This window comes from Diplotaxodon limnothrissa, linkage group LG3, assembly GCF_057381915.1.
Source record: "Diplotaxodon limnothrissa isolate DT_005_m linkage group LG3, D_limnothrissa_male_GT1.1, whole genome shotgun sequence".
NCBI lineage: Eukaryota > Metazoa > Chordata > Actinopteri > Cichliformes > Cichlidae > Diplotaxodon > Diplotaxodon limnothrissa.
The window spans coordinates 23,129,788-23,156,372 of record NC_140598.1 but is presented as its reverse complement, the minus strand read 5'-3'; the positions used below and the strand labels follow the sequence as shown (position 1 = coordinate 23,156,372).

General features: G+C 45.6%; 1 protein-coding gene across 1 annotated transcript; it reads left to right on the top strand.

The window, feature by feature from the left end:
- Positions 1-484: 484 nt before the first annotated feature.
- nfxl1 (nuclear transcription factor, X-box binding-like 1) lies at positions 485-24,967 on the top strand. Its single transcript, XM_085345191.1, has 25 exons — positions 485-515; positions 1,659-1,836; positions 1,916-2,107; positions 2,320-2,429; positions 3,083-3,213; positions 3,628-3,672; positions 5,565-5,698; positions 5,906-5,991; positions 6,067-6,142; positions 6,267-6,364; positions 6,605-6,719; positions 6,810-6,934; positions 7,019-7,141; positions 9,433-9,523; positions 12,530-12,650; positions 13,024-13,180; positions 13,859-13,950; positions 17,014-17,035; positions 17,533-17,652; positions 18,998-19,152; positions 21,081-21,150; positions 22,749-22,853; positions 23,044-23,124; positions 23,210-23,263; positions 23,427-24,967. The coding sequence occupies exons 2-25, from the start codon at positions 1,677-1,679 to the stop codon at positions 23,622-23,624; spliced, it is 2,661 nt and encodes an 886-aa protein (XP_085201317.1). The 5' UTR covers positions 485-515; positions 1,659-1,676; the 3' UTR covers positions 23,625-24,967.
- The last annotated feature ends 1,618 nt before the right edge of the window (positions 24,968-26,585 follow it).

The window sequence follows — 26,585 nt, the reverse complement described above, 5'->3', positions numbered from 1 at the left end:
GTTGAATCTGGAACAAAAAGCTGAAATAAAGATATTTTATAAGAAAATCAGAATGGCTTGTTTCATTTCCAGTGCATTCTCCTCATTATTATTATTATTGTTGATTAAAAGTACATAGAAATGTTGATGAGCTCAGATGGAAACTAATGTAGGTAAATGTGCTGTAGGAAATGTTAATACTACCGCGGAGCACGGGATCGATAAAGTTTGATTTGTTGATCACATTTTTGTTTTATTGATCTAAGACCCTAGCCCTAAATGAGCTTTTTATATTGTTAATAAATTAACAACCAAAAAGCAAAAAGTAACTAAAGTTGCAGCTGTGCAGTGACACGTATGTGTGTGCGTTTGCGTACACGTGTGCGTGTGTGTGAGGTTGTGGGATATGTAGTTTTACTCCTGGATAAATCGCTAAACAGACGACGTTTGGTTGTGAGAACTACAAGAACCGGCATGCACCGCGTTGCACTACGCATGACAATCAGGCACCTGGCTCCACTGTGCTGAGTGTTGAGGTGTGTTTAGCTCATAACTGCTCATTAAATGAGGTTTTCTGATTGTCTTTGGAGTTAAATATTAACATTCCGGAAGCTTGTGTGGATAATTAGAGTTTGGTGAATGTTGTTTACCGGAAGTGACGCTTGTTTCCGCCTGGTTTTTCTTGGAGTTTGAATGGCAGTTGGGTTGCTGCAGCTAGCCGGCTAACAGCACTTTTGAAGTGAATTTGGCCTTTAACGTGAGCATGCGCGGTGTAAACGTGTTGCGGTGTACGTGCTCAGGTGCAGCGGTCAGGTGCACGGGCGGAGAGAGACACAGTCCGGCTTCGTGTCGCTGTGACTCAGCGGGACAGCTGGGGTAGTCAGGTAACCGCTAAAGACCCAGCCAGGTGTCAGGTAAAGCTGTCAGGCAGCTGTGAGCACCTGAGGAGGGCAAGCTGAGGCTGCGCAGAGCCTCCGGTGAGGCTGAGGCAGCTCTGAATCACGTATAAAACCCCTCTGCTGCGTGGAAACGTGCCCTAATGCGCAAACCAGGGTCCAGCCAAAAATCTGCTAATTCACCTCTGCAGCATTAAATCCACTAACAAAGGCACGCTGCTGCTGCAGAGACAGATAAACATGAATGAGTGGCAACATCTGCAGACGTCGGGCTCAAAGCTGAACTCCTAAAGTTCCTGAGAGAGGTGATACCTGGTTAAATGCATGCAAGGCCAAAAGTACTGTAATAGTTGAAAATTGTACATATATCAATGCTCTCATTCTATGTCTACACCAGAGACCTCTCAGAACTTCTGTTTTTACTGCTGCAGTGTTTTCATTGGATTTTCTACTCGTTTTCTAAGCTTGTTGATGTATCCTTGATAAAATGCAGTATTGGAGTATTGGTGTGTGTTTGATGGTACAGAGGAAACTCTTGTGCTGCTGCATCCATACAAAGTCAGGCAGATCAGTGAAAAGTTCTCACCTCAGCCCCAGCTCATTGTTTGTGTCCAAAAAATAACTTTTGAGGATTTGATGAAGCCATCCAGTATTTGCACCCTCAGAGTAAATCCTGGTGGAGGCTGAGTTGTAGTACTGAGAAAATCTCAGGTGCATTGTGGGTAAATTGATAAACTGTGAATCCTTCTTTCAATCATTTCTCACATATGTTGCTCTCTGCAGAGGCAAGAGGCAGTTGCCATGGAGCCCGCCTGGCGACAGCAGGGCCGCGGGCGTGGCCGGAGTCAGGAGGCTCAGGTTGAAAGGTCGCGACCCCTGCAGAGGGAGAGAGAGAGGCCAGGCACTGCTACGGGAAGAGGAGTCAGGACGAAGACGGGCTCTGCGCCTGAACCTCCGCATGGTGATGAAACGCTCCATGAACCACCCCTGTCGGCTGTGTGGCTGGTGTGAGTTTATTAATTCTTCCCTGTGGTCCTCAGGTTTGGCTGTCCAATCCAAGTTTGAGGAGATCAGGAAATCCAACCAGGCTGCTGCTCAGCGATTGGTCGAGAGCCACTTCAGCTCCTCCTCCTCTGATGAAGACGACAACAGCATCGATGATGGAGACCACAAGGAAGGAAAGAGAGGGAAGATCCTGGCGTCCGCCTTCACCACCTACACCGACCAGACAGGTGAGCAGCCAGGCATTGCCGTGGCAACACCACTGTGAAGATCAACTGGTTAAATTGATTGTTTTACCAGTGTTTTTACCGGGTGTGCAGATGTTTGAAGACAGTAAGGTGAGCCTGATATGAAGCTGCGCAGATGTTGTGGTATTCCCGCTCACTCCCTGTGTGTGTGTGTGTCTGTGTGTGTGTGTGTGTGTGCGTGTGTGTGTGTGTAGGCGGGGATGCCACTGGCCTGCAGAGGACCGGTCAGTACGTCAGCGACCTGTTTCAGTCCGGAGCGCTCACCTGTCTGATCTGCATCGCCTCGGTGAAGAGGACACAGGCGGTGAGACACGTGCACACACACTTTGATCTCCTGCTGTGTGTTGATTCAGCTTCACTGATCTGACGTCACCTCTCTGGTTTCTGAAGAACATTTAACGACAGCTTGAGGCCGATTTTCTCCTTTTGTCACATTCATAGAAGCAGATCTCACAGAAAGTCAGAAGCATTGTAATCATGTGGTTCTCAGGTTTTTGTGCTTTTTAAAAAGAATTGTTCCATCTTGTCTTTTTCTCTTTAGTTTTTACTTCTTGATTGTATTTATGTAAAAGGTTTAAGTAAGTAGTTGGAAAAAGTAAATATCTTTGAGAGGTGTCTGGGGTCATTTTGGTCACTTCAAGATGTTTCTTTGATAATTTCTCAGACATCCTCTGTGTAAAAGTTAGTGAACTATTTTTGACCCTGGAGACTGTTTGCTTTCATCACTTATTTCCTTCTCTAGTCAACCACTACTAGTAGATAATGCTACATTGCCCATGAGTCTCAGCTTGTAGTGACTTTTTCCAGTATTTCTACAAACCTGTGAAGTTGTGTGATTGGCTGGTTGTAATGTGATGTGCTCTTTACACAGTTTGTTTTAAAGTCTTATAAATATTAAAAGGACCAGAGAGGGAGACCACTTTAGACTGAACTCTGATATCTGGTGTGTGCATCCAGGTGTGGAGCTGCTCCAGCTGTTTCTCCCTCTTCCACCTGCCCTGTATCCAGAAGTGGGCCAAAGACTCGGTCTTCCTCGTCTCCTCAGTCACCGATGAAGACTTTGGTCAGAAGCAGCACCCGTGGCCCTGGTGAGGAACAAAAGCCCTTCACACGTTAGAGTCCCACTACCACTATAGCCGAACGTGATAAATCCATAAACATGGGCGAGGGTTAAATAATATTTGGCATGAGGGTGAATCTTCAGTACAATTACATCATTTTAAATGGAACTAATTACTGATAAGCTGGTAAAATCACACTGATAAAGCTGTCTAACCAGAGAAAAGTTCTGTGTTACATTTGTGTTTAAAATTGATTGTTGGAAATAGTTGGGTTTTTTTGGTTTTCCTCTTTGTGGTTTCTGTTTACTAGCTAAACTTGTCTGTATAATGGACTCGTGTTTTCTAATGTTTCATTTGTTAGTTAATAAAAAATCTCACTTTGAGATTGGGCGGTCGTAAGGAAATAATCATCAGTTAATGCGTCTGATTGTCTCCCCTCAGTCCAAAGTGCCGTGCAGAGTATCCACCCAGTGCCACCCCCAACAGGTACGTTTGATTTCTTTATCCTGTGTGCCCAGTTTTATCGACCCGCCCTTTAGAGTTACCACAGGCCACGCTCAGTGCTAAATCCACTCTGCAAATTCACTTTAACAGTAACATAATCAAGTAGCATTAAAAACAAACATTAAGCGATAATGTGGTCAGATAATTGCATTAAAACAGCACAAACACAGTGCAAAGGTTCAAATCATGGGCTCCAGTTACCTAACAGCTATAGCTGCCTGTGTCATTAAAAGAAAACACACCAATAATAATGCAAACTTTAAGCCTTAATACAATTTAAAGAGGTGAGTTTTTTAAAAAGTAGAGGACCAATAATAGAGCCCTGTGGAACTCCACGAACACTCTGTGAAGCTTCTGCAGGTTGTTTCGGCTGTACAGCTGTTATAAAGGGGGTATGAACAGCTTTCCTGGCTGTAAAGTTGGATATTGTAACATGTCAGCCTGTGGAGAGTGAGTGCTTGAGTTCATGTTTCATCCCCACAGGCTGAAGCAAATATGGCTAAAGTACAGATATTTGATATTTTGACTCAAATGTGTTAAATATAAATGTGAAATGTTGTTTTATTGAAAGTATTAGTGAGAGCTTGCCCCACCGACTCCTAACAGGCTCCAAGAATATGAACACAGACTTTTAAATTCTTTGGTTTTAAGGTTTGACTCTTTCAAATATCTGACGTTCATTCAACACTTTGTCCCTGCTGGAGGTGTTACACGGTCGTTGAATCTATTAATGTCAAAATCCCTACAGAACCTTCATGCGATCATTGTGAGGTGATGCTGCTTAGTGTTCCTGTATCCTCAGTATCGGTTTGTCTTTCCACAGTCTTCTGTTTTATTCAGTTTTCAGTTCTTTCTGGAAACGATTTTATAACTTGTACTCTTTTTTTTTTATTGATTTTTTTTATTTTATTGATATTTTTTGTTTCCTGTGTTTAATCAAAGTTTCAAAGTTCCGAGTTAAATCCATCTTGAAGCAGACAGAGAGCAGTAAGCTGTTTAACAGATTGTATGGCTGAACACTGAACCACTGAAATACACTCTGTTCACTCAGGCCCATGTTAACATTTCCAGCTTTACAGCACAGATAAACATGTTGACATTCTGACACAAAGATGTTTTGGTTCACTTGTTTCAGTTTAAACTATATTAAGGCTGGAAGTTGTTGTTGTTGTTGGGGGCGTGGCCTCTTTGACTGACAGGTGGCTGCTGTTGTTCGTGCTGTTGGTGCCTTTTGGAGCTTTTTGTAATGTGTTGTTAATTATAACAACGGGCCATTTAGGAGTCTGAGCTCCAGTTGTGGGAGGTTATTTGGACGTGAGCTCTGACGAGTGAAGTGTCTGTAACTTGCCACCTGCTGCAGTGTTTATCGCCCCATAGGTTGGAGAGAAAGAGCAAATGTACATCACTTTGTTGTATCTCATGTGAACGCTGTCCAGCTTCACACAACGCGGCTGTGCTGCTGCTCTCCAGCAGGGGGAGCCACACTCCACACTGTAGTTTCATGCTGTTTGTGCTTCAATCTCAGTATTTACTGTTAGAAATGCTTAATTTATATTACATATAGTTTTTTTGTAATTATTTGTCATGGATTCATTTTATTGTCTTTTGAATTTAGGTTTTCAGTTTAGTTTCAGTCACTTTAAAAGTTTAAGCATGTCTCACCTGTGTCTCTTTGTGTTTCTGCTGACTGGGTTCTTCCCAGCTGAGGATTTTCTGTCCTTAATCTTTTATCTCAGTAAATAATCACTAATCAGACTGTGGGAAGTTTTAAACACATCACATGGTACAGGTCGGTGTGTTGAAGGCGCTGAATTAAAAAAATAAATGTTGGCTGTAAACTTCAGAGTTTAAAAGCTTTTTTGTGGTGTGTTCAGGTACACGTGTTACTGTGGGAAGCTTCAGGATCCTCCAGCTGATCCGTGGCTGGTTCCTCACTCGTGCGGCTCCATCTGTCAGAAGGAGCTCAAACCTGCCTGTGGACACACCTGCCTGCTGCTCTGTCACCCCGGTAACCACACACACACACACACACACACACACACACACACACACACACACACAGAAAGGATAAATAGAGTTATCCTGGAAATCCTTAAAAACTGGGCTTCGTCCCCAGAGGACGAGCAGGTTTACAGTTTTGCATCCTCAGTAAACACATCACACAAACTGCTCTGAGCTGGGAGTGTGGAAATGTTCCTAAAGCTGTGTGTTTCAGGCCCCTGCCCTCCATGTCCAAAGATGGTGTCGGTGTCTTGTCTGTGTGGCAAAGCACAGCCCCTCCCCCGTCGCTGTAGCAACAAGGTGAGCCTCGCCGTCTGCAGGTTTACAGTGTGCTGTGGGTGTTGGTGACATGCTCACTGTGTGTTCTCTCTGCAGGCCTGGTCGTGTCAGCAGCCGTGTGGAAAGTTGTTGCTCTGCAAACAGCACACCTGTTCACAGCCGTGTCACACAGGTACACACACAGTCTCTCACACACACACGGAGTCATGTGTGAAGCTTCACTGTGACTCAACACAGTCCCGAGTGAGCTGTCCAAAATGCCCGCCTGAAACCCCCCCCTCTCCTGTGTGTGTCAGAGTGCGCGCCCTGTCCCAGAGTCAGCGTTCAGAAGTGTGTGTGCGGCAGAGAGAAGGCAGAGAGGCCCTGCGCCAGCCCCCGCTGGACCTGCCAGCAGGTGTGTTTGCAGTGTGTCAGCAGCAGCGCACAGCTGGATTTGTGATTGTTTATTGCCAGAATCTGCAGATGTTCCAGATGTTCCAGACGAGATGTTCTGTGTGGTCTTTGCTCGCTGGGTCAGAAAGTGTAACATGAGTCATTAAAGCTGTGGAGACGGTGTGGTTCGTCTGATGTGTTTAGTTTTATTCTGAGAGCAGGAAGCCCCGCCTCCTCTCACTCACCTGTCTGTCTGTCGCAGGTGTGCGGCGCTCCGCTCTCCTGTGGGAACCACACCTGTGAGGAGGTGTGCTGCGATGGCGACTGTCCTCCATGTCCTCGCTCCATCAGCAGGACGTGTCCATGCGGAAAGACCAGTGAGTGCTCACGCAAACACACACAGGTTTCCACTCCATGCTACTGTTTTCTAAGTGTGTGTGTGTGTGTGTGTGTGTGTGTGTGTGTAGAGTCGTCTCTGCCGTGTACAGAGGAAGTGCAGCCATGCGGCGACACGTGCGATCGCCGTCTGGCATGTTTGAAGCACACCTGTTCAATGAGGTGTCACCGAGGGAGCTGCGAAACCTGCAGACAGGTCTCTGACACACACACACTGATCACACACACACTGATCACACACAGACACACACACGCTGAGCCCCGCTCTGTGTCTCTGCAGGAGGTGGAGAAGGAGTGCAGGTGTGGCCGATACAGGAAGCAGATGCCGTGTCATAAAGAATACCTGTGCGACTCCAAGTGTCCCAAAACCAGGAACTGTCAGAGACACCAGTGCAGGAGGAAGGTCAGTCCACGTTCTCATTAGAAACTATCAGTCTGCATGAACTCACACCTGGCTGCAGGAGATGCTTCACCTGTTTCGGCTCTCACTGGTTAGCATCACATTTGTGAAGTCTGGGCTTCTAGATTATTGAAAAAAAAAAAGATAATCAGGATTATTTTAGTCATTAATGTGCATGAAACAATTCAAATGAAGGCGAGCAGAGCGGCACAGTAACCAGCAGAGGGAGACAGAGAGCTGCAGCCACAGTACACACTGTTAGTAATCCTCCTGGTTCACCTACAGAAACCCTTCAGCAGGTTCCCACACACGACTGGATCGACTCCCAGGATAAAATAAAACTTTCTTTAAGGTTTGTGGTCCTGGATTTAATCCGTATGTGGGAAGCTGAGCCTTGGAGCTTTCATCTTGGCTCCAGATCAACTGAACTCAGCGAATTTGAGTTTTTATGAAGCAGTGAAACAGCACGGCTATAAAGAAAGCAGGTACACTTGATTTATACCACAAAACAAGCAGAGCTGCACAAAGAAATCATCATGTCACCAGTAAAACTCCTACACATGGCCTCTAGGGTACAAACTGTGAGTCTGCACAGGTGGGAATCAGAATAGTGAGGAAGCGATGCAGCAGGCAGGAACAGTTAGACCCAGAGGACGTGTGTGTGTGTGTGTGTGTGTGGATCGCCCACTCAGTGTGTAGTGTCTCAGATTTGTTCCACTCTGAGTGTGATCACATTAATGTTCCACCAAATCCTCTGATGGTTCCTGCAGTGAAACATCTGGAGCCTCTGGAGTTGTTATCTTCTCGGTGTTAAATAAATGATTTTCCATCAGCTGCGGGGAGGCTGGTTGCATAATGACACACATAAGACCCTTCATACCTCCGCCTTCCTCTTCTCTGGTGGATTAAAGGTCTCGGAGAGAGCGAAGGCGAGCTCAACGCAGGGTTGATGAAACGTCTGAGCAGTGACTGAAGGACCCACTCGCAGAGGGAACCCCACGCTTTCGTCCCGGTGTCTCGCTTTGATCGTGACGGCAACGATGTCTCGTTTTTGTGGCGTAAATGTCACCCTGATGGCATCGGATCAGTTTAATCTGATAGGAAAAGGTTGTCTGACGCCACGTCTGACATGTGACATGATGAGGTTTAATAATCCGCCCGCTGTCAGACCCGTGGGGCCAACCTGCTCAGATGTAAATGGGCGCTTTCAGTCATTTTAATGTTCGCTGTCTCATCCTGTGGCTCAGCCTGTTGTTTGGTACCAACAGCATTTAAATACTTAATGAAGCCCAAACAGCTGCAGATTTTCCCTTTTTATTCTGGCACCGTAAATGTTATTGCACCTGCTCTTTTATAAAACGGTCTCGTTAGCTTTCATTTTCCCATCAAACTCCTCGTTTTATCTCATAAATCTACTTCATCTGTTTGCTTCTCAGCAGTGAGCCCCGCTCTGAAAGCCCACAGTCGCTCTTTGTGTAGTTCAACAGCGTGTTCGTAGAAGTAAGAGATGTTTATGAAGCTGTGGAAGATGGTTAGCAGCAGCTGGTGTCTGCCACCTGAGACCCCTCTACTCCGTCTGACCCAGCAGAGCGTTTATAACGTCAGCGTGAAAATCTCTTTCTCAGTGGAGACGTGACATTTACAGGATTTTAAAGCTGGAAAAATGGATTGTGCCAAACTCTAGTCCAGCTACGTGGGAGTCCCAGTTACATCTGAACTCACCGAGGGAGTCAGAAACCTGCAGCTTCTTCAATGTGCAGAGCTCAAAACGGCCGGTTCTTAAAGTCCCGGCTCCCTGCAGAGGAGCGGCCGTGACGTTAACCTGATCAAATAAACACTGAGTCCACACGCTTCATGACTAACAGAGTGTAGACAGCAAGTACAAAGTAGTCGGCTGATTAATATAACTGTTATTAATCTGGAACATTTGGGGGCGGAGCTCATACGACCTTTGATACATTAAATCACAGGAAGTCCCATTTCCATAATAAAAGCTCCTTATCACCTGACGGAGGCTGCAGGGTGGCGGGGGCCGGCGCTTTCTCTCGTGAGATGACCTTTAGGGTGCAAAACCCAGACGAGCCTGCATCCGCCCTCCACCTCTGTTAGTCCTGTGTGAACAGAGTTACTCGTAGCTGTGTGAAATAACACGACGCGATGACGTGTGTTGCACATGTTTGATGATTTTGGCGCCAAACAGCAGAGCAGGACGAGCTGCGGTCGCCTGTATTAAAGAAGTAGAAGAAGAAGTGCCTCAGAGATAAACCTGTTTCCCACGATGCTTTGTGTTTCAGTGTTGCCCCGGTAACTGTCCCCCCTGCGACCAAAGCTGCGGCCGAACCCTGGGCTGTCGGAACCACAAGTGTCCCTCAGTCTGTCACCAAGGTAAGTAATCTGATTACATTTAGATTACGTGCAGAATCACAGCGGGATTCAAATCAGTTGGAATGAATGGATCAGTGATGATCATTCGTTTGGTAACAGGCTCAGGTTCATAGGTGATAACAGCTGCAGCTCCTCTCGTGTCCACCGGAGGCTCCAGCAGTCAGACTACCTGTGTTAAACGTCACAGCAGAAACAAACACGTTTAGGGGCCAGCAGTAAAGAAAGTTTGAGTCTCTGAGCAGACGTGGACGGACCTGAAACTTCTCTTTTTTTTTTTTTTTTTTTTTCTTTTTTTTTTTTTCTTGTTTTTCTTTTTGCCTGTCCCGTTTGGCTCTTTTGCATCAGAATTATTGTCTAAAGGCGAAGAAAGATGCCCAACGGATTTACTTTACCAAACTGACCATCCCAGCCTTGCCGTAATGGTCCATTTGATTCACCTTTTATTGTTTATTTTATTTTCACTTACTGAATACGGGACAGACTTGACTGGGGGAAAGAAGGGGAGAAAGAAAGAGGGAAAGAGAAACAGCTGAGAAGAGGGACGGGGGAGAAGGGCAAAAGACAAAAACCAACAGAACGGGCAGAGAAAAAAAAATGCATATATCAATCACCTGGATCACCTGCTGAGAAAGAAAAAAGAAAGCAAGCAGAAGAGAACAAGAGTAATAGAATAAACAACATCACAATGATATATGGGAATATGACAGTAAATACTAAATATTAAACATTATTGTGCAGCACATAAGATCAACAGAACACAGTGTGCTTTGAGGTAGGAGCCAAAAAGGGTGTAGTTTGTGGGTGTGATCACCCGTGTGTACACCTGTGAGCATGGACGCGCTTGTTTTTAAAAGGTTCCTTCATGTAATGATCTGCTAGAGGGTGTGGGGGGGCCACAGCCCCGTCCTCCAGGGCGTGAACCTGAAACTTCTCAACACACACGTCACATCACATTCCTGTCTGTCAGATAGGCTGTGAAGTGTTGAAGGATTCACAGCTGGATGAAGGTGAGAGGTCAAACCGAGAAGTTCTGGCCTACTTAAGAGACTGTGTGTGTGTGTGTGTGTGTGTGTGTGTGTGTGTGTGTGTGTGTGTGTGTGTGTGCGCTGACATTTCTTCCAGCTGATAGCACAGGAGAAAACACACACTCTCTCGAGTCCTTGATAAAGGGAATTAATGACGATCAGCAGGAAACAGGTCAACTTTCTCCCAAACATTCAGCTCTGTGTGTGTCTGTGTCTGAATAACAGACAGCTTCCTGCGTCTATTGTTCCCTGATTGGGCGATAACAGATAATTTATTCATCCATCCGCCTCTTGATTGGCTGAATAGATTAAAGTCAATTTATTGGTGTGATTGCGTGCTGATTGGCTGCTCTGACCTTTCAAGAGGGAGCAGGGAGAAGGTTGCAGCACTGCCAACGCATTGCCACACAGATAACAGCTGCCACTGGGGGGGGGGGGGGGTGTGTGTCCTCACTCGGTATATTTTGACCTGCAGAGGTGAACTTTGATATTGTGACTGGTGTAACTATGGAAACTATAAAACCACCCCACCCTGTGTTTACTTTTTAACATCACTTCAGTGGGAACGTTGTTTCCCACAGATGTGGATCCTGTTTGTGGTGTTAGGGGAGGACATGTTTTCTTCAGTCAGTGATTAAAGTTTTTCCTCTGCAGAGATTTTAATTGCTGATTTCTTTGCAACAAGTAAATAACAGGCCGACATAATCGGCTGCCTCCTTGCTGGACTGCAGGACTCCACCACGCTGCCCTGGTTTCAGGATATTTCAGGACAGCCGGTTTTGTTCGGTGCTCTCGGGACCTTCATTTGGTAGGGGCAAAGGTCATCAAGCAGTGACCTCTGACCTGCACTTGGGTAGTTTACGTCAAAGTCAAACCGGCTGGAATGCACCTCCGAGGTTCTTGGCTGCTAAAGGGTTGAGTGGTGCTCGTGGTTTGGGTGGAGTTGCAAGTTTAGATCTTCATGTGTGTCGAGATCTTGAAAAAGTCAAGAGAGGCGCAGAGGGGAAGTGAGGGGTTGGCGTCTGTTCCAGGCTGATGGTTTCTCTGGTTGACCTGCGTTTGTATCCGTCAGCTGCACGTGCTGACAGCAGGATGTCTGGGCTCTCCCAGGAAGACACAGGTAACCAGATTCAGCTGGTTGGTTGAGTCTCTCATCCTGCAGAGGAACTCAGTCTCGGACTGCAGCTGGTTGTCTTTGTTCCACTCTGCGGCCTCTGATCGGCTCATGAACCTGTTCTAACCTCTTCACATCAGCCCGAGCAAACTTCGAGCTTCCAGTGCAGAACAAAACTAGCACCACCAGCTGCAGCCCAAGAGGATGTCCCCTTTAAGTTCAGCCTACATTACTTTGTCCATCGATGGCACTACAGATGTTCTCCTGCCCCACAGTCTAAAATAAGCAGAGCTCCTGGTTTGGACGTCTCTCCTTTAGAAGGAAAAGCATCTGCTGTTCAGGCTTTATCTGCACAAGCTGTGAGACACGAGTCTCCCACTCAGTCCTGTCTGTTGCCAAACATTCGGTGTGTTATTTTAATGGAAGTCTTCACAGCAGTGAGTGTCGACTGACGCCGTGCAGGCAGACCTGCCAACGTCTCACAGAGCAGCAGCAGTTTATCTGATTGCTGAACAGGAAAGACTCGTGTTTGTCATGAATGTGTTTGTAGTAATATTACTAAACATATTAGACAAAACCGGATGAGGGAATGCTTTCTGTAATCATCGAGTGGAAGAAGATATATATATCTACGAGCCCCGGCTCAGACACTTCACCTGCCGCCTACTGGTGACGGCCAGAGGGGCCGATGCCGCGATATGGCAGCCTCGCTTATATCTGTGTGGCTTACAGGTGGGCGGTCTGCTCAGCTCAGTGGAGGATTTTTAATAGGAGGATATGATAAACTCTGTTACTGATGATCACGTTCCCCCCGGTTTATCTGAAAATGAGTGAATTTGCCCTTTAATGTCGCCCTCTCCGACTCAGGCAGCTGTTATCCGTGTCCAGAGTCGGTGGAGGTCCGGTGCACCTGCGGCTCGACGGTCCTTGTCGTCCCCTGTGGCCGCGAGAGGACCACCAAACCACCTCGCTGCAAGGAGGCCTGCAGGTAACCACACACACACACACACACACACACACACACACACACACACACACACACCTGTGCTTTAGATCCTGAGGGCAAACCTGCAGTGAGGAGGTTAAAAGCGCAGCACTCCTATGTTTTCCTGCAGTCTTAAATAACAGTTCTGCAGTTATGCAACGTCTCCTGAGAGCTTTGATTAAAACGTGCCTGAGAGCCACAGCGGGTTATGCTTTAACTGAGTTTTAATTGTTTTTACTCCCTTATTCGTCGTGCTCTGCTGTAACGAGGCCGATCGTTGACCCGTAATGAGCTGCTCCTGTTGGCTTTGGCTACGGGCAGAGAAGAAAAGCAGGAATCAGAAAGGTCTCACTAAAGTTTCATCTGCTGTCCTCAGGTGTCCTCCGTCCTGCCACCACCCGACCCGAGAGGCTCACCGCTGCCACCCCGGCACCTGCCCCCCCTGCAAGCAGCCCTGCCTGCTGCCGCTGCCCAGCTGCAGCCACACCTGCCCGCAGCCCTGCCACGACGTGGTGCTGGTCAAGTCCCAGCAGGTAAAGGACCACCTCAGGTCCTCTTGTTTCTCTGGGATCTGTGCTGATCCCAGGCTGTGTGATAAGAGAGGAAAATGATGCGCAGCCTGCTGACCTCCGACAAAACCACCAAACACTGAGGTGCAGGCAGCAGCTGTGGCTTCAGATGCTTTTACTCTGAAAGCGCTGAGACTATTTTATTTTCCAGATTCTTTGTGTTAAATAGAATCAATCACCAGAATCATTTCAGAGCTTTAAAAGTGAATAAAGTGAATTAAACGAATAAAAAAACAACGACTGCTTTACTGGAAAGTAACTAAATACTTTATTACTTCCATTTCCTGTTTCTTATACAGTCAGATTTAGCAGGAAGTTTCACTTTGTGTGACACTGCACGTGTATCGTGGTTTAGATGGTTAGTATGAAATATAATTCATAAATCTGAGTGCGTCTTTAATAATCTGCAGATGTTCTCAGAGTTTTGGTGCTTAAAGCTGATGCTGAAGTACTTTTTATTCAGATCTGGATGCCGTGGACTCGAGCGCATACTTCTGTGTGTTTGCGAGCGCCGTTGTCAAACATCTTATCAACATCACGAGCTCCATAAAGCAGAAAATGTCCCGTTTCCTCTCAGAGAGAAAACACAGGACAAAGTGTTTGTGTTGCTCCACCAACAAGTTTTTTCTCCGTGTGGTTTAGGTTCACTTAGCTGGACCGTGGGAGCAGCCGTCTGAGCCCGCGTTTGTCAAGAAGGCTCTGCCCTGCCCGCCATGCCAAGTCCCCCTACCGACGTAAGACACACGCACGCACACGCACGCACACACACGCACGCACACACACACACTTCTTGATCACAGCAGCAGGTAGACGTGAGCTCTAACACAGAGCAGTCTGCAGACACCTACAAAACAGGATTAGTGGTTGTTGAGTTAACACCTATCCTGCTCCAGTGTAGGTCGTACTTTAGATAAGAGGTTAACAGGTATGACATCAGCACCTACTGACCAATCAGATCTATGGAAAATAGCATCACCATTTCTGGAAGATCCCTGAGATTGTAGCTGGTCAGAGACGGTTAGGAGGAATCTTACCCTGGTTTTTTCTGTTCATCAGAGTGTTTGAAAACATCTTAATGTCGTACAAGTTTAAACTGGTTATGTTATCCTAAGCAGCATCACACAGACCTAGAGACCTGTCAGGCATCCATGACAACCAGCGGTCGCTCGAGGAAAGCGTATATTCCCGACGTCAATCTCCTTGTGAATGAAAGTTGGAATGACTGGTTGGTGGAGGTTGCTGGACTTTACTGGCCGGTGCTTCAGTCTGTTTAACGACAGCTCTTCATTCACGTTGCTCTATTTCACACATGCTAACTCTTTTAAATGGAGTTTGTAATTGACAACCAGCGTCATGTCACAGTAAAAGAGCCCCGATAACAGAAAGATGTCCTGGATACGGTGAACCTGCTTCATAGTGCATGCTTCTCGCCAACATGTGAACCTGGTCTCAGAAAAGTGTTTTTCCTTTTAGGATTGAGCCGTATGTCCATGAAAGGCAAACATTTGCTGCAGAGCGGTGAAGAAAGCGCGGTCACATGTTTCTGATCAGCATCGCCAAAGAAGCAAACGTGGATCGGTTTACTTTTCAGAACGTTGAACATGTGCAGAACCAGAAAATCAAAGTGTTTCTGTGCCGGGGCGAGCGCACAGTGCTTCACATTTCCTTAAATTAGATTTCAATGAATATGTAAAACATGATGTAACGCACCGGGCTCCCTGCAGACGCCGAACCACGCTTAACCGAGGAGCTGGAGGCCTTTTAAATAATTAAAGTGTTTTCATCATGTGGTGCCCAGAACCCCTAAACACACACAGAAATCACACCCACACACACACTGAGGTGCTTTGGTCCCGTCACGAATCATTAGACCTGAGATTAAAAAACACTCCGCCTGCCAGCTGCCTGCAGCTCAGTGACGCAGCCAACAACCAACATCAGCCATCTGTGTGGGTGTGTGAGAACCGCCGTATCCCCCCTACACACACACACACGCACACACGATGTTGAGTCAAACTTCTGCTGGAGCCGGTCGTCCGCGGCTCTGCGTCGGCATGTCGAGGCAAAGCGAACACAAATGAACCGGGGGTCGCGCAGAGTCACGTTTTCTAAAAATGTGCCAGAAAGTGATCGTGTGATGTGACCAAGCGGCCGTGAATGGTGGGAGTCGATTGAGTTGAAAGAAGCGAAGTGAAAAAGCTGTTTTCACCATCACACAGCGTTTACACGAACTGACTGAGGTGACGTGAGGTCGGCGCGTAATGAGCCAAAGTAAACGATCGTTTAAAAAAGTGATTGAAGTCGGTAAAAACAAAACAGACACATGTTTGAAATTAAGTAGAATAAATGGAGTTTTTCACAGTAGTGACAGGATGTGAGCTGCTAACCGGAATAAAGTTAATGAACGGAGCAGAAGCTGAGGCAGCTGGGAAATATACAAATAACAAGGATGCTCGCAAAAGAAAGGACGGAATAGATGAAGTTTGAAGTGAAAGTAAAAGCATGAGCAGCTGGAAAGTGGGTGATTTTAAATTGATGGGTGATGATATGTTGTTTTACAGTGTGAAAAAAGTATCAGATAAACTAAGTGATGCTGTGGACCAACTGGAAAATATGGAAGTAAATGGGAAGAATGGGAGCGAAGGGACTTTATGTGAGAGAAGTGATGGACTGTGATGTAAAACTGACGAGGCAAGTGTAGATATGGAGGTGAATTAGATGCATGGAAGTCGATGGATAATGTGCAAAGATGTGATAAAAGTTCATTAAAATGTGGAAAGAACAGCATCGGAGCAACTCTGCAAACAAAGCAGCATCAACACTTTGTCTTCATCTGCGCCGACGGAAAAACAGGAAGCGTTAGATAATCAACCAACAGCCGAGCACATTTCAACCCAACCCCCCGTGATGTTCTGTAAACATTATAAAAGAAAATAAATGCAGTAAAGTCCATTCTGACTTCAGCGCACATTCAAATAAAACAATTCAGCCATTAAAATACTAATTGAACGAAGTCAAAATAAGATGACGTATATAAAAAGCCAAACTCAATTTAATTAAGTCAATGATTTTATTTATTTTTGTTTTCCTCCATCACGTCTCTCATCATCCCTCGACCTCCAGCTGCTCCAACTTCTGACCTTTTCTAAGGTCAATGTCAATCTCTTCGTCCACTGGAAAATATGGAAATAAATCAGCTGAATGGAAGTGAATGGATGCCTGCAACGGGTGGATACGTTTAAGGTTAAAATAAAAAGCAAAGTTAAAGGAAAAAGCCCCAAACGGCTAAAAAATGTTTACGAGAAGTCTGGACTCACAAAAAGCAGAATACTGTGATCGTAAAACCATATCCAAGTTGTTTGTTTAAACAGATACACCTTTTCTTCTTCTTATTATTATTATTTTTTAAATCTAATGAAAAATATTCTAAATATTGTAGTGAATTTGGCACCAACACGTCGTCCCAGCAAAAGAGAACAGCTGAGATGTTAGAGACGATCAGCTGCAGGGAGATGTTAGAGATGATCAGGTTGTTTTGCAGCAGGTCAGTGACATGAGTGGGTACGAGAAGAGCATCTTATAGAGGCAGAGCGTCACCGATCGGAGGAAATAAACTGCATCTACAAATTGTGGAAGAATTTCATAAAACTGCACAGACTTTGAGTATCTGATCGTCTGCAAACGAGCGAACGCTGAGTTTGAGTGGTTGCAGTAAACATTTGAAGCCTAACGAGGACACTCGTGTGAATAGTGAGTGGAGGTGAGCGGTGCAGTGAGTCTTTGTTTTTGTCTTTCAGGGCCTGTTTTGGAGAACACGAGGTAAGAGCCAGCCTGGTCACAGCCTCCATCTTCACTCTTCTTCTGTTTCTTTAAACTGTAGTGACGATGATGCGGCTTAACGCTTTCAGCACTTCTTCCTCTCTGGTCATCGACACTGGTTTCCAGCACGAAGGCTCCACGTATCTGTCTTTGTAGATTTATTACTTCCTCCCTGCACTCCTCTTTTTATCTGTGCTACTTTCCCACCGTCCTTCCCCTCCTTAATGTTTTCCTTTCCATCATGTTCCCTCGTTCCAAACGCCGTTTATTATTAGTTTGTCCTTCTGACCTCCTCTTCCTCATTCACTCCTTCCTCCTTCTATTCATCTGCTTTGTCCTTCTCTGTATCTCTCTCGCTCTTTTAAGTCTCTTGCGTTTCATCTCATTTAGTCGTTTGGTATTCAGCACACTCGTATACAGGCGCTCGTTCACCTCCAGACGAGGTCATCAGATCTAATGATGGAGGGTCTGTGCTGAACTCTGTTTGTGCTCGGCAGGTCAGCCCGGTGCCGTGTCATCGTCAGGGTCGTTTCTCCTGCAAGCGACCCTGCGGACGACCTCTGACCTGCGGCAACCACTCCTGCAGCAGAGAGTGTCATCTGGTTAACAGCAATCCAGTAAGGACCTTGTTTAGATGTCTGTCAATGAAATCTGATGAAATGATGAATGATGGCACCAACAGAATCCTTTGCACACATCTAAGAAAAGTCCTGCTGAAGGTGGAAACAACAAACACACCACTGAGCACCACTGGACTGTGAAGCAGGAAACTACTGACCCAGCGAGCGTTGGTGGAGCGCTGTAGTTGTATTTCAAATGACACTGGATACTGGTGGCGAAAAAGCAGGGCCGTAAGCAGCTGGTTATACACAGCGACCCAAGAGTACGACCTCCCAACAGGAAATGTATTATAGTTTTGTTTTTTTTATGTGACAAACTACACGTTTATGATCACCTGACTGTGCGACGGGTGTAGCAGGTGAAGGAGTGCAGTTAAACAGGCCTTTACATTACAGTTAAAATCACTGAGTCTGGTATGAGCTGCTTGGAGCTGCAGCCTGACGGTGGTGATGTTTACAGTTAAATGTAAGTCCCACTGTCTGGGTTACCACTAACACATTCAAGGAATTGCAATCAAGTCCCCGATGAAGGTCAACAGGACTGAAATGTAATTTATTACAAGATTTAGTTACTCTGTTGTTAAAGTGTTAAACACTCATGTTGTACTTTACTGAGAACACGACCTGGACTACAGGATGTAATGCTGCTGCTGGCGGCACCTTGTAGCAATACATTCAATACATTCACACTTAGACTTCATCAGTAACAGTATCTTATTGGAAGAGGCTGAAAATCCCCTTGTTTTTGTTTGCACTAGTAAAGCTACAGTCACCAACAAAACATCATCCAGTATGATCACAAACATCCTGGAAATATTGTGTTTAATTTTGAGTCTCCACTAACAGCCACTATGACACTACCCATTGGATTCTGCCATCGCACAGAAACCTGGTAACTGGTGCTCTAATATTCAAATAAATCCTCAAATTTCACCAAAACTGGAGCTCAGACGTCTTGAACCACCTGTTGGTAAAGTTAAACACAGCAGCCATGTTATTGGTCAGATAAGTGCATTAAAAATGCTCCAATGCGCCGAGGTCACGTCCGGGGACTCCAAATAGCTGATGTCATCATCCACCTGTCAGTTACAGAAGCCAGGCCTTAATAATACAATCTGTAAGCCCAATTAAAATTTAAACAGGTAATTTATAGAGTACAGTTGTTAAATATGAGGCACCTTGTGCTTTTGCAAGCATGTATATATTTTAGTAATTAAAAGGTAGAGGATCGGTAACAGAGCCCTGTGGAACTCCGCGACCTGTGAGAAACTGTGAAGTGTTCTGGTGTTTGTTACTCACAGTAATCCTACTGGTTGCTTCACCTGATCTCATCTCTCTGCAGTGCGAGGTGTGTGAGGAGGGCTGCTCTAAGCCCCGCCCATCCGGCTGCCCTCACTCCTGCCCCCGCCCCTGTCACCCAGGCGCCTGCCCCCCCTGCAGCCAGATGATCCGCCAGCGGTGCCACTGCAAGATCAGCCTGCTCTACGTGGAGTGCACGTCAGTACAAACACATGATTTATCATACCTGAATAAACAAAACCAGTCACTCACTACATGATGTAAACAAAGGCAGAGTGATGGCATGACTGGAAACATGAACGGCCTCGTTTGAAATGACAAAACAAAGCACGATAAAGTCACGACTGCTGTGTAAAGGTGGCAGACTCATCAGAAGCTTTTTCTTCTCTTAACTTCCTCTTTTTAAATTAAAGCGGAGCTTCTTGCTGCATAATTTGAAGCAGAAGGAACAAAAATGCTTGAGACTAACAGGATGGTCGATGTTAATGCGTTTAAAGAGAAGTAATATCAGTGTTTTATATGGAGAGGGAGCCAGCTGTCAGACTGCAATGATGAGTAAGAGCAAGTCTCGCGTCACCCATCGTTCTTTGTTTTGCTTAGAAAATGTGCGACAGTGATTTATTAAAACGTGGAGCTGGATCAGGGGAAGCGACAGGCCCTGTGTCGCGCTCAGACACCGTCCAGCTGCTGCAGATAGCTTTTTAGGTCTGCCACTTCTTCTTTTGTCCTCCACGTGTCCAGTTTCCTTCTTTAAGGACACACTGTGCAGCATGCTGAGATATGCCAAGCTTTCAGCTAATAGCACTTTGGGAATCACCTTGTTGGTACAAAAATCCCATTTGATGTCCGTAAAACTGTTTTATCTTTGGCATTTTTCATAGATTCAACTAAAGGAATGAGAGCGAGTGATGTGTGTTTGTTTTTTAGGGAACAAAGACGCCATTTAAATTTGGTTCTTTGTTAGGTTTTCTGTTATGTGCAGCCGCAGCACTGGAATGATTTACAGATCAGTGGTTTAACAAATAAGAAACATTTCTGGGAAGGAAAAACTGCCTTTAACAGGATGAAACCTCCAGCAGAGCCAGACTCAGGGAGGGGGGCATCTGTGAGAGGTGTGAGGACGAAGGCAAGCTGAGGGAGAGAGCCGGAGATTAATAGAAATGAATAATTCAATGGACAGAGGTGGCAAACACACAGTGAGGAAAGATGAAACACCCGGTGTACACCGAAGGTGCTCTAGTGCTACAGTTCTCTAAGCTCATTAAGATCAGATGTGGCCTGATTATTTAAGACCTTTCATTGCTTCTTTAAACCTGACAACAAAGTGTGGGGTGGTTTAAGACCTGCACAGGACTGTAACTCTGTGGTCTGACTTATTCGTCAATAGAAGATTTATTTGAAGCACTCTTGCCTACCTTCATGTGTAAAATAATGTCTGTATGAGTGGAGGCGTGTTTGTTTAAGAGGAAACTGAAGTCCTTTTTAAAGTCTGGCACATACTCAGACACTTGGCGACTAATCTGGAACTTCTCCCGAGTCTTCGGTGGCCCCGAGGGGCAAAACACAACAACAGAACGAGTGTGAAGTTGTTTTCTGTAGGGCCCAACTCACTTCCAGCTGTGGTTTCCAAACCGTGCCGTGAGGCAAGTCCAGGCTTGTTCCAGCTGGATGTTTTTAACTGTGACATCGAGCTTCACAAGACGTTCTGAACAGTCGGTTCAATTTCAAACTAATTCAGGCTGTGAAAAGAAGGCCCGGCGATGTGTGTGAGGCTGTTTTCTGTTGATATAAACACGTGTGTGGACAAGGTGTTTGAGACCCGCTGGCCTGCACATTAACACGTCTGAAACACGAAGGTCAAAGGTGAGTGCTGCTCAGGTGAGGCCTGGATCAGTGAAGCTGTGTCAGTGAGCAGGCTTTAAAGAGGGCAGCCTGAGAGCGTCGCTGCTCCAGGTGTGTGTCAGAGCCCGTCTGCAGGTGCCGACGCTCAGCCAGTGTCACTGTGCAGCAGCATAAACACAGAGGCTCCTTATCTGCTGTGAGCTCCGGGTGATCAGCAGCTCATCACTAATAAAACGTGTGTGAACTAACAGTGTTACTGCTGACCGATCGATCGCTCTCTGCAGGAAGCTGACCGCAGCCGACGAGCAGACCAAGGAGGCCCTGAGCTCCTGCAACAACCAGTGTCCCAAAGAGGTATGAGCACCGACCCCACTCCATCTGTGGTGTCCTCCCTAAGGGCCCCAGTGCATCATGGGACTAGTTTATCAGCCTTTGAGTGCCATTGAAGTGTGACCGCTCTGGAGGTCCCAGCTCTTTCCATTCTTGCTACGCTCCTTTCCTCTTTTCTTCTTCTTCCCGCCTCCTGTTTTTCTCCCTCCTCCTATCAATCGTCAATAATCGTCAGTGACACAGCAGAAGTAACACAACGCCGTCCGCTCAGCGCCATCGCTCTGATCGCTTTAGCCATGTGGCGCCAGCTGAACACCAACAGTCTCGCTCTCGTGCTTTCCTTTCACCTGGGAGTGATTTAGTGTTTTCATTCTGCGACTTAAACACGCACAAGCACAGTTGAAGTAAAATGTTTGAGCAGTGCGGTGGTTCGTGTGCGTCCTTCTGTCAGAACACTGTTTTCATTCAGCTGTAACTTCAGCTCTGAAGAGCCAAGACACACACACACACACACACACACACACACGCACGCACACAGCAGGAATAACAAACATGGAGCGGCCGCAGCGCTGTGGTGTTTAGACTCTCTTCTTCTGCAGGTTTCAGCCTCTCAGTTCGATTTTCTCTCCGTTCAGTTGGCTGATCTGAAAAATGATTTATCCCAAAATGTTCCCGTGAAGTAAGAAACATAAAGTGTCTAAAGACCCTTCAGGTGTTTATTTCAGCGTGTCGATCGGTGTAACCCTGTGAAGTCCTGAAGCAGTGGATGTGTGTTTTCATAAATCATTACAGAAGAAAAAGAGAACATTTCTTTTTTTCATATGTACAGAAGTTAAAGCATGGGGATTTGAGTTTACCTCCACATCAGGTCTTCTAGGAACTCTATGAAGAGTGTTTCCTCTCTGTCTGTGTGTGTGTCTGTGTGTGTGTGTGGGGGGGGGGGGGGGGGGGCATCTTTGAGCCTGTAAAGGCCAATAAGACTGCAGCATGCGAGATGAGCCTCCCTGAGGAATTATCATCCTCATTATTTTATTATCTAAGCTTCATCCTGTACAACTTTCATCACCTGATCTGAGCTCCTCCCTGCTGCTGCTGTCAGCATTACAAATGTCCAGGTGACACTTGAGGTATCTGGCACAGAGGTGGCGTCTGTGACGCTTTCATGAAAACAAACTCCAGCTGATGGTTCTTAAGCTTCAGTGTTTTCTGTGCTGCTAACCATCAAAGACGTCAGACGCTGGCTTGGACTTCGCCGGGTTAAAAGAAATAAATTCAGAAGTCGGCTCGTCTCCTCTGGAGATGTTGAAACTCTTCACAATCATTTCAAAACAAAAAAGAAACCACAAAAAAACTTGTTTGAGTTTCAGCCTTTAGTTTATGTGACATTGCTGAGAGTCCGATACAAGCTGCGGTCCAGCTGCTCGGAGCTAAAGACTGATGGTGGTGACGTTTCCTCCACCGTGAAAGGATCAAAGCGACCGTGGGGGCGGAGCCAGTGTTTCATTTCACTGTTCGACGGTTGCTTCATGTTTCTCTTGGACAGAGCTGAAGTTTGCTCTGCCTCGCTACAGCAGCAGCCACAATTAATCTGTGTGTGTGCGTGTGTGTGTGTGTGCGTGCAGCTGAGCTGTGGCCATCGCTGTAAGCAGGTGTGCCATCCAGGTGTGTGTGAGGAGACGTGTCAGCAGAAGGTGAAGCTCCGGTGTCCCTGCAAGAGAATCAAGAAGGTAAAACCAAAAGTAGCACTCCGCACTGTGGCCACTTTATTAGGAATACCTGTGCAGTGTAAGTGTTGATGATAATGTAACTGTGGACATCTCAGGATCAGAAGGGTTGAATCTCTACTAACCATTTCCACACTGCAGGACTCTGACATTAGCTGTGTGTGTGTGTGTGTGTGTGTGTGTGTGTGTGTAGGAGGTGCTGTGCTCGCTGTCGCCTCAGTTTGCTGTTGAGTGTGACGACATCTGCAGAGAACAGCAGAAGAAAGTCAGCCAGGTATAAACACACACCTGTACAGACTCTGAGTGGTTCACACCTGGACACACAAACACTGACACTCTGCGTGTGTTTGTGTGTTTAGCTGAAGGAGGCGGAGCAAAGAGCGGCTCAGGAGGAGGAGCAGAGGAAGCTTCAGGTGAGTTTCATGCTGTTCCACCTGCACCACCTTTTAGCTCTGGAGAAGGTTCAGACTTTCAAACGTTCATTTCAACATGTAAAGCTAATAACTGCGAGTGATTAATGACGGTGGATGTTGAATTGATGTGGTCGGAGTCGGTTCAAACTGTGTTATTGTGCAGGAGGAGCTGGAGGCGTTCGAGAAGCGGCAGCAGCGAGGAGGGCGGAGGAACAAGAAGCGGGGTAGAAGGGAGGAGGTGGACGACGAGCGCTCAAAGGCGGCAAGGTGGTGGAGGAGGTGTGCCGCCTTTGTCCTTGTCCCGCTGGGCGGCGCGCTGCTGTCTGCCGCCACCTACTACTACCTGCAGGAGTCGGCCTGAGCAGACGGCGGCGTGCAAGCTTCTGTTTCCTGCCGCCATTCAGACGCTCGCTGCGACTCTTCCCTTGCGAACCTTGTGTTAACCATAGCAGCAGTGGCTTTAGGTTAGGTTGGATGGTTAGAACTTTGAACACAGCGCTGCCTCATGTTTCAGAACAAAAGGAAGTTTCTCCTTTTTCATTCAGTGAAAAGTTTGATTGATTTTTAGTCTGAAAGCAGTGAAGAAAAACGTTAAAATAGCTGCTTTAAGTGTGACTCTGACTAAATTGTTGTGAGAGATGAGCTACGTGTGGTTTGTCACTCCATCACATAAAGTAAGACTTTGTGGCTCTGGAATAATCTGATGTGACACAGTGACCATGGTAACAGGCATGACTGACTCAGGCTGATCAAAACTTATGGGAACGTGATTTTCCCCTCTGCTACCAACCAAATATCTCAATTATGTGAAAAAAGGTCAAATTATTTGGCCTGATCCTGATCCAGTGGTTCCCAAACTAAGCAGCACTGCAGTTTAATAATGTCCCATGAGGTTCCAGTGAGCCAGTCCTTTGTTTATTTGTCTAACATTACAGAAATAAACATGTTTACAATCTGATATAAATATATTTTTGGGTTCTATAGCATAACACATGTACAGAAATGCAGTAACCAACAAGGTAATTGAGAGTATCAAAAACCTGAAACCTGTAAAAATAACCTTCAGTGGAAGAAGGGGGCGGGGCTAAACATTGTTTGTGGAGTTCCACATAGCTCTATCATAGGTCCTCTACTTTTTCTTCTGGTTTAAATTATATTCTTGTTTTTCAAAGTATGCTGTCTTTACCCCTTCATCACAACTGTAAGGTTGTTGGCTCTTATGATGTCTCACCTGTTTAAAGGGTTGACGTTTGCATTAGTGGGTCGTGGTCTCTGTGGGACCTCTAGGCTGTCTTTATGCTGTTGGAGCCTTTGGAGACTGGGTCTGTTTCGTGGTGGAGGTTTAACTGGGACAGAAATAAAGATTTGGGAACCACTGGGTTGGTCTAGTTTCATCATCAGTTTCATGCACACTGACATGGAGCAGTGTTAGATCAGGCAGGCCATGAAGTCAGCTCATGCCTCACTACACATCAGTGTGGGGCGATATTGAAACTGCATACGTTAGCTTCTGTGTCTAGAAGCTGCTTTGTGCCCACCTGCAGACCAGCTCCTGCTGTCCTGCTGGGTGTCTTCACTGATGTGTGTGCATGCCTGCACAGAAAGCATGCACACGTGAAAACTGAGGTTGTAGTAGAGAGACTGATGCTGCAACAACAACACAGCCTAATGATTCCTGTTTTCATCCTGGTAAACCTCTAATCAACCTTTAATATTCTCCATAATTGTTTTTTAATGTGTTTCAAGTTCAAAATGAAAATAAGAGATGAACATTTTGACGCTTAAGTTGTAGTAATTGATATCTTTGGTTCCCTTTTCCTCATTAATGTACCTTCATTATTCTCCCTAATGTGTAATCTTTATCTTTGTGTAAGTTTAAAGTAGAAAATGAACAACAGGAAGTTTCTGACTGGAAAAATCTGAAATAAATCTAGAGTCATTTTTGTGAGGAATCCATCAGATACTGGAACTCAACTGTCTAATATTCATGCTGAAACGTTTCAATTGTTTTGATTTTGATTTAAAAATTTTCTTTCTTATTTTTCATTCTTTTGTCCTAAAGACTTAAAAAATAAATCGAAATGAAACAAAAACCCCTGTGTTCATTTTCCTAATTGAGCTTTTTTGTAACCTTCAGAATTCTGTTAGGCAGACCACGCCCACTCTTCAAACTAATGCTGAAGTATGAACGCCAGTTCTGCTGTTTCAAAAACATTCCCGTTATAAGGAAGTCAACAGGAAAATGCCTCTTGGCTACTCTGTTGTTCAAAGTCAGATCCACCGCTCGCTCATCACATACGGTGTGAAATCACAGGAAAAACAAACTAATGGGCTGCGTCACCGTGGTTACACCCATTTATGTTTGTATTACGCTTCTCAGAGTAATTAAAACCACCTTCAGCTGCAATATTAAAGCGATGCAAATGTTAAGATATCAAAAATTATGATCTCGTCACATCACAAATATGAGTCTTGAGTACAATAAGTACTGCTGTATATCTTCATCCTACAAGTTTTAGGATTATGACTTTTCAGCATCAAAATAAATGTAAATGTCTTCTGTACACACACTGTACATAAATGATGGACACTGTGATGTCACTCATTGGTTAATGAAGCCTCAAGCTGCCTTGGGAAGTTGGAGGTGGTGAGAGAGGGACGTCGTGAGGCCAACGATGCGTCGTGCAACGAGCACACTCTCTCTGAACTTCCTGTTTCACTTAGTTTGAGCTGAATACCACAACCGATAAACTTGTGAAATCATTCAGACTTAATCAGGTCACTGAGTAAAGGAGCAGCGTTCAATAAGCACAAGTCTTTCTGTTCTCCAATCAGAAGGTTTGATGCACTTGTGTGCTGGCTTCAGTTCAGAAACAAAAACTATGTCCATCACTTTACACCAACCACCTTCTTTTTTTTGGTTAATGTTCTGACTTCCTGTGAGCCCCTCCTTGCTCGTTTGTAATCCCCCTTGTGTGACCTTTAAAACAAAGTTTCAGGAAACGCCCCTCTCACTGAAGCTTGATCATGGTGAATGTTTACAGAAGGAGGCGCTCCATCCATGGTTAAAAGCATTTCTTCCCCATCTGAGTTTGCAACAGCTGGTGACAAAATCACCACACAACAGATTTATCTGCAACATTGTAGTTACATTATAGAAGATCGTAACTATGACTACGACCATCAAAGTCATCAAAAAAGAAACATTATTACAAGTTAGCATCATGAATACGTTACATGTATGTTGTAAAGGGTGCTGTCAGACTTTTTTTTAGCATTTAAAACATTAAGCGAGCACAGACAGCCTCTGTGGGGTTCCACT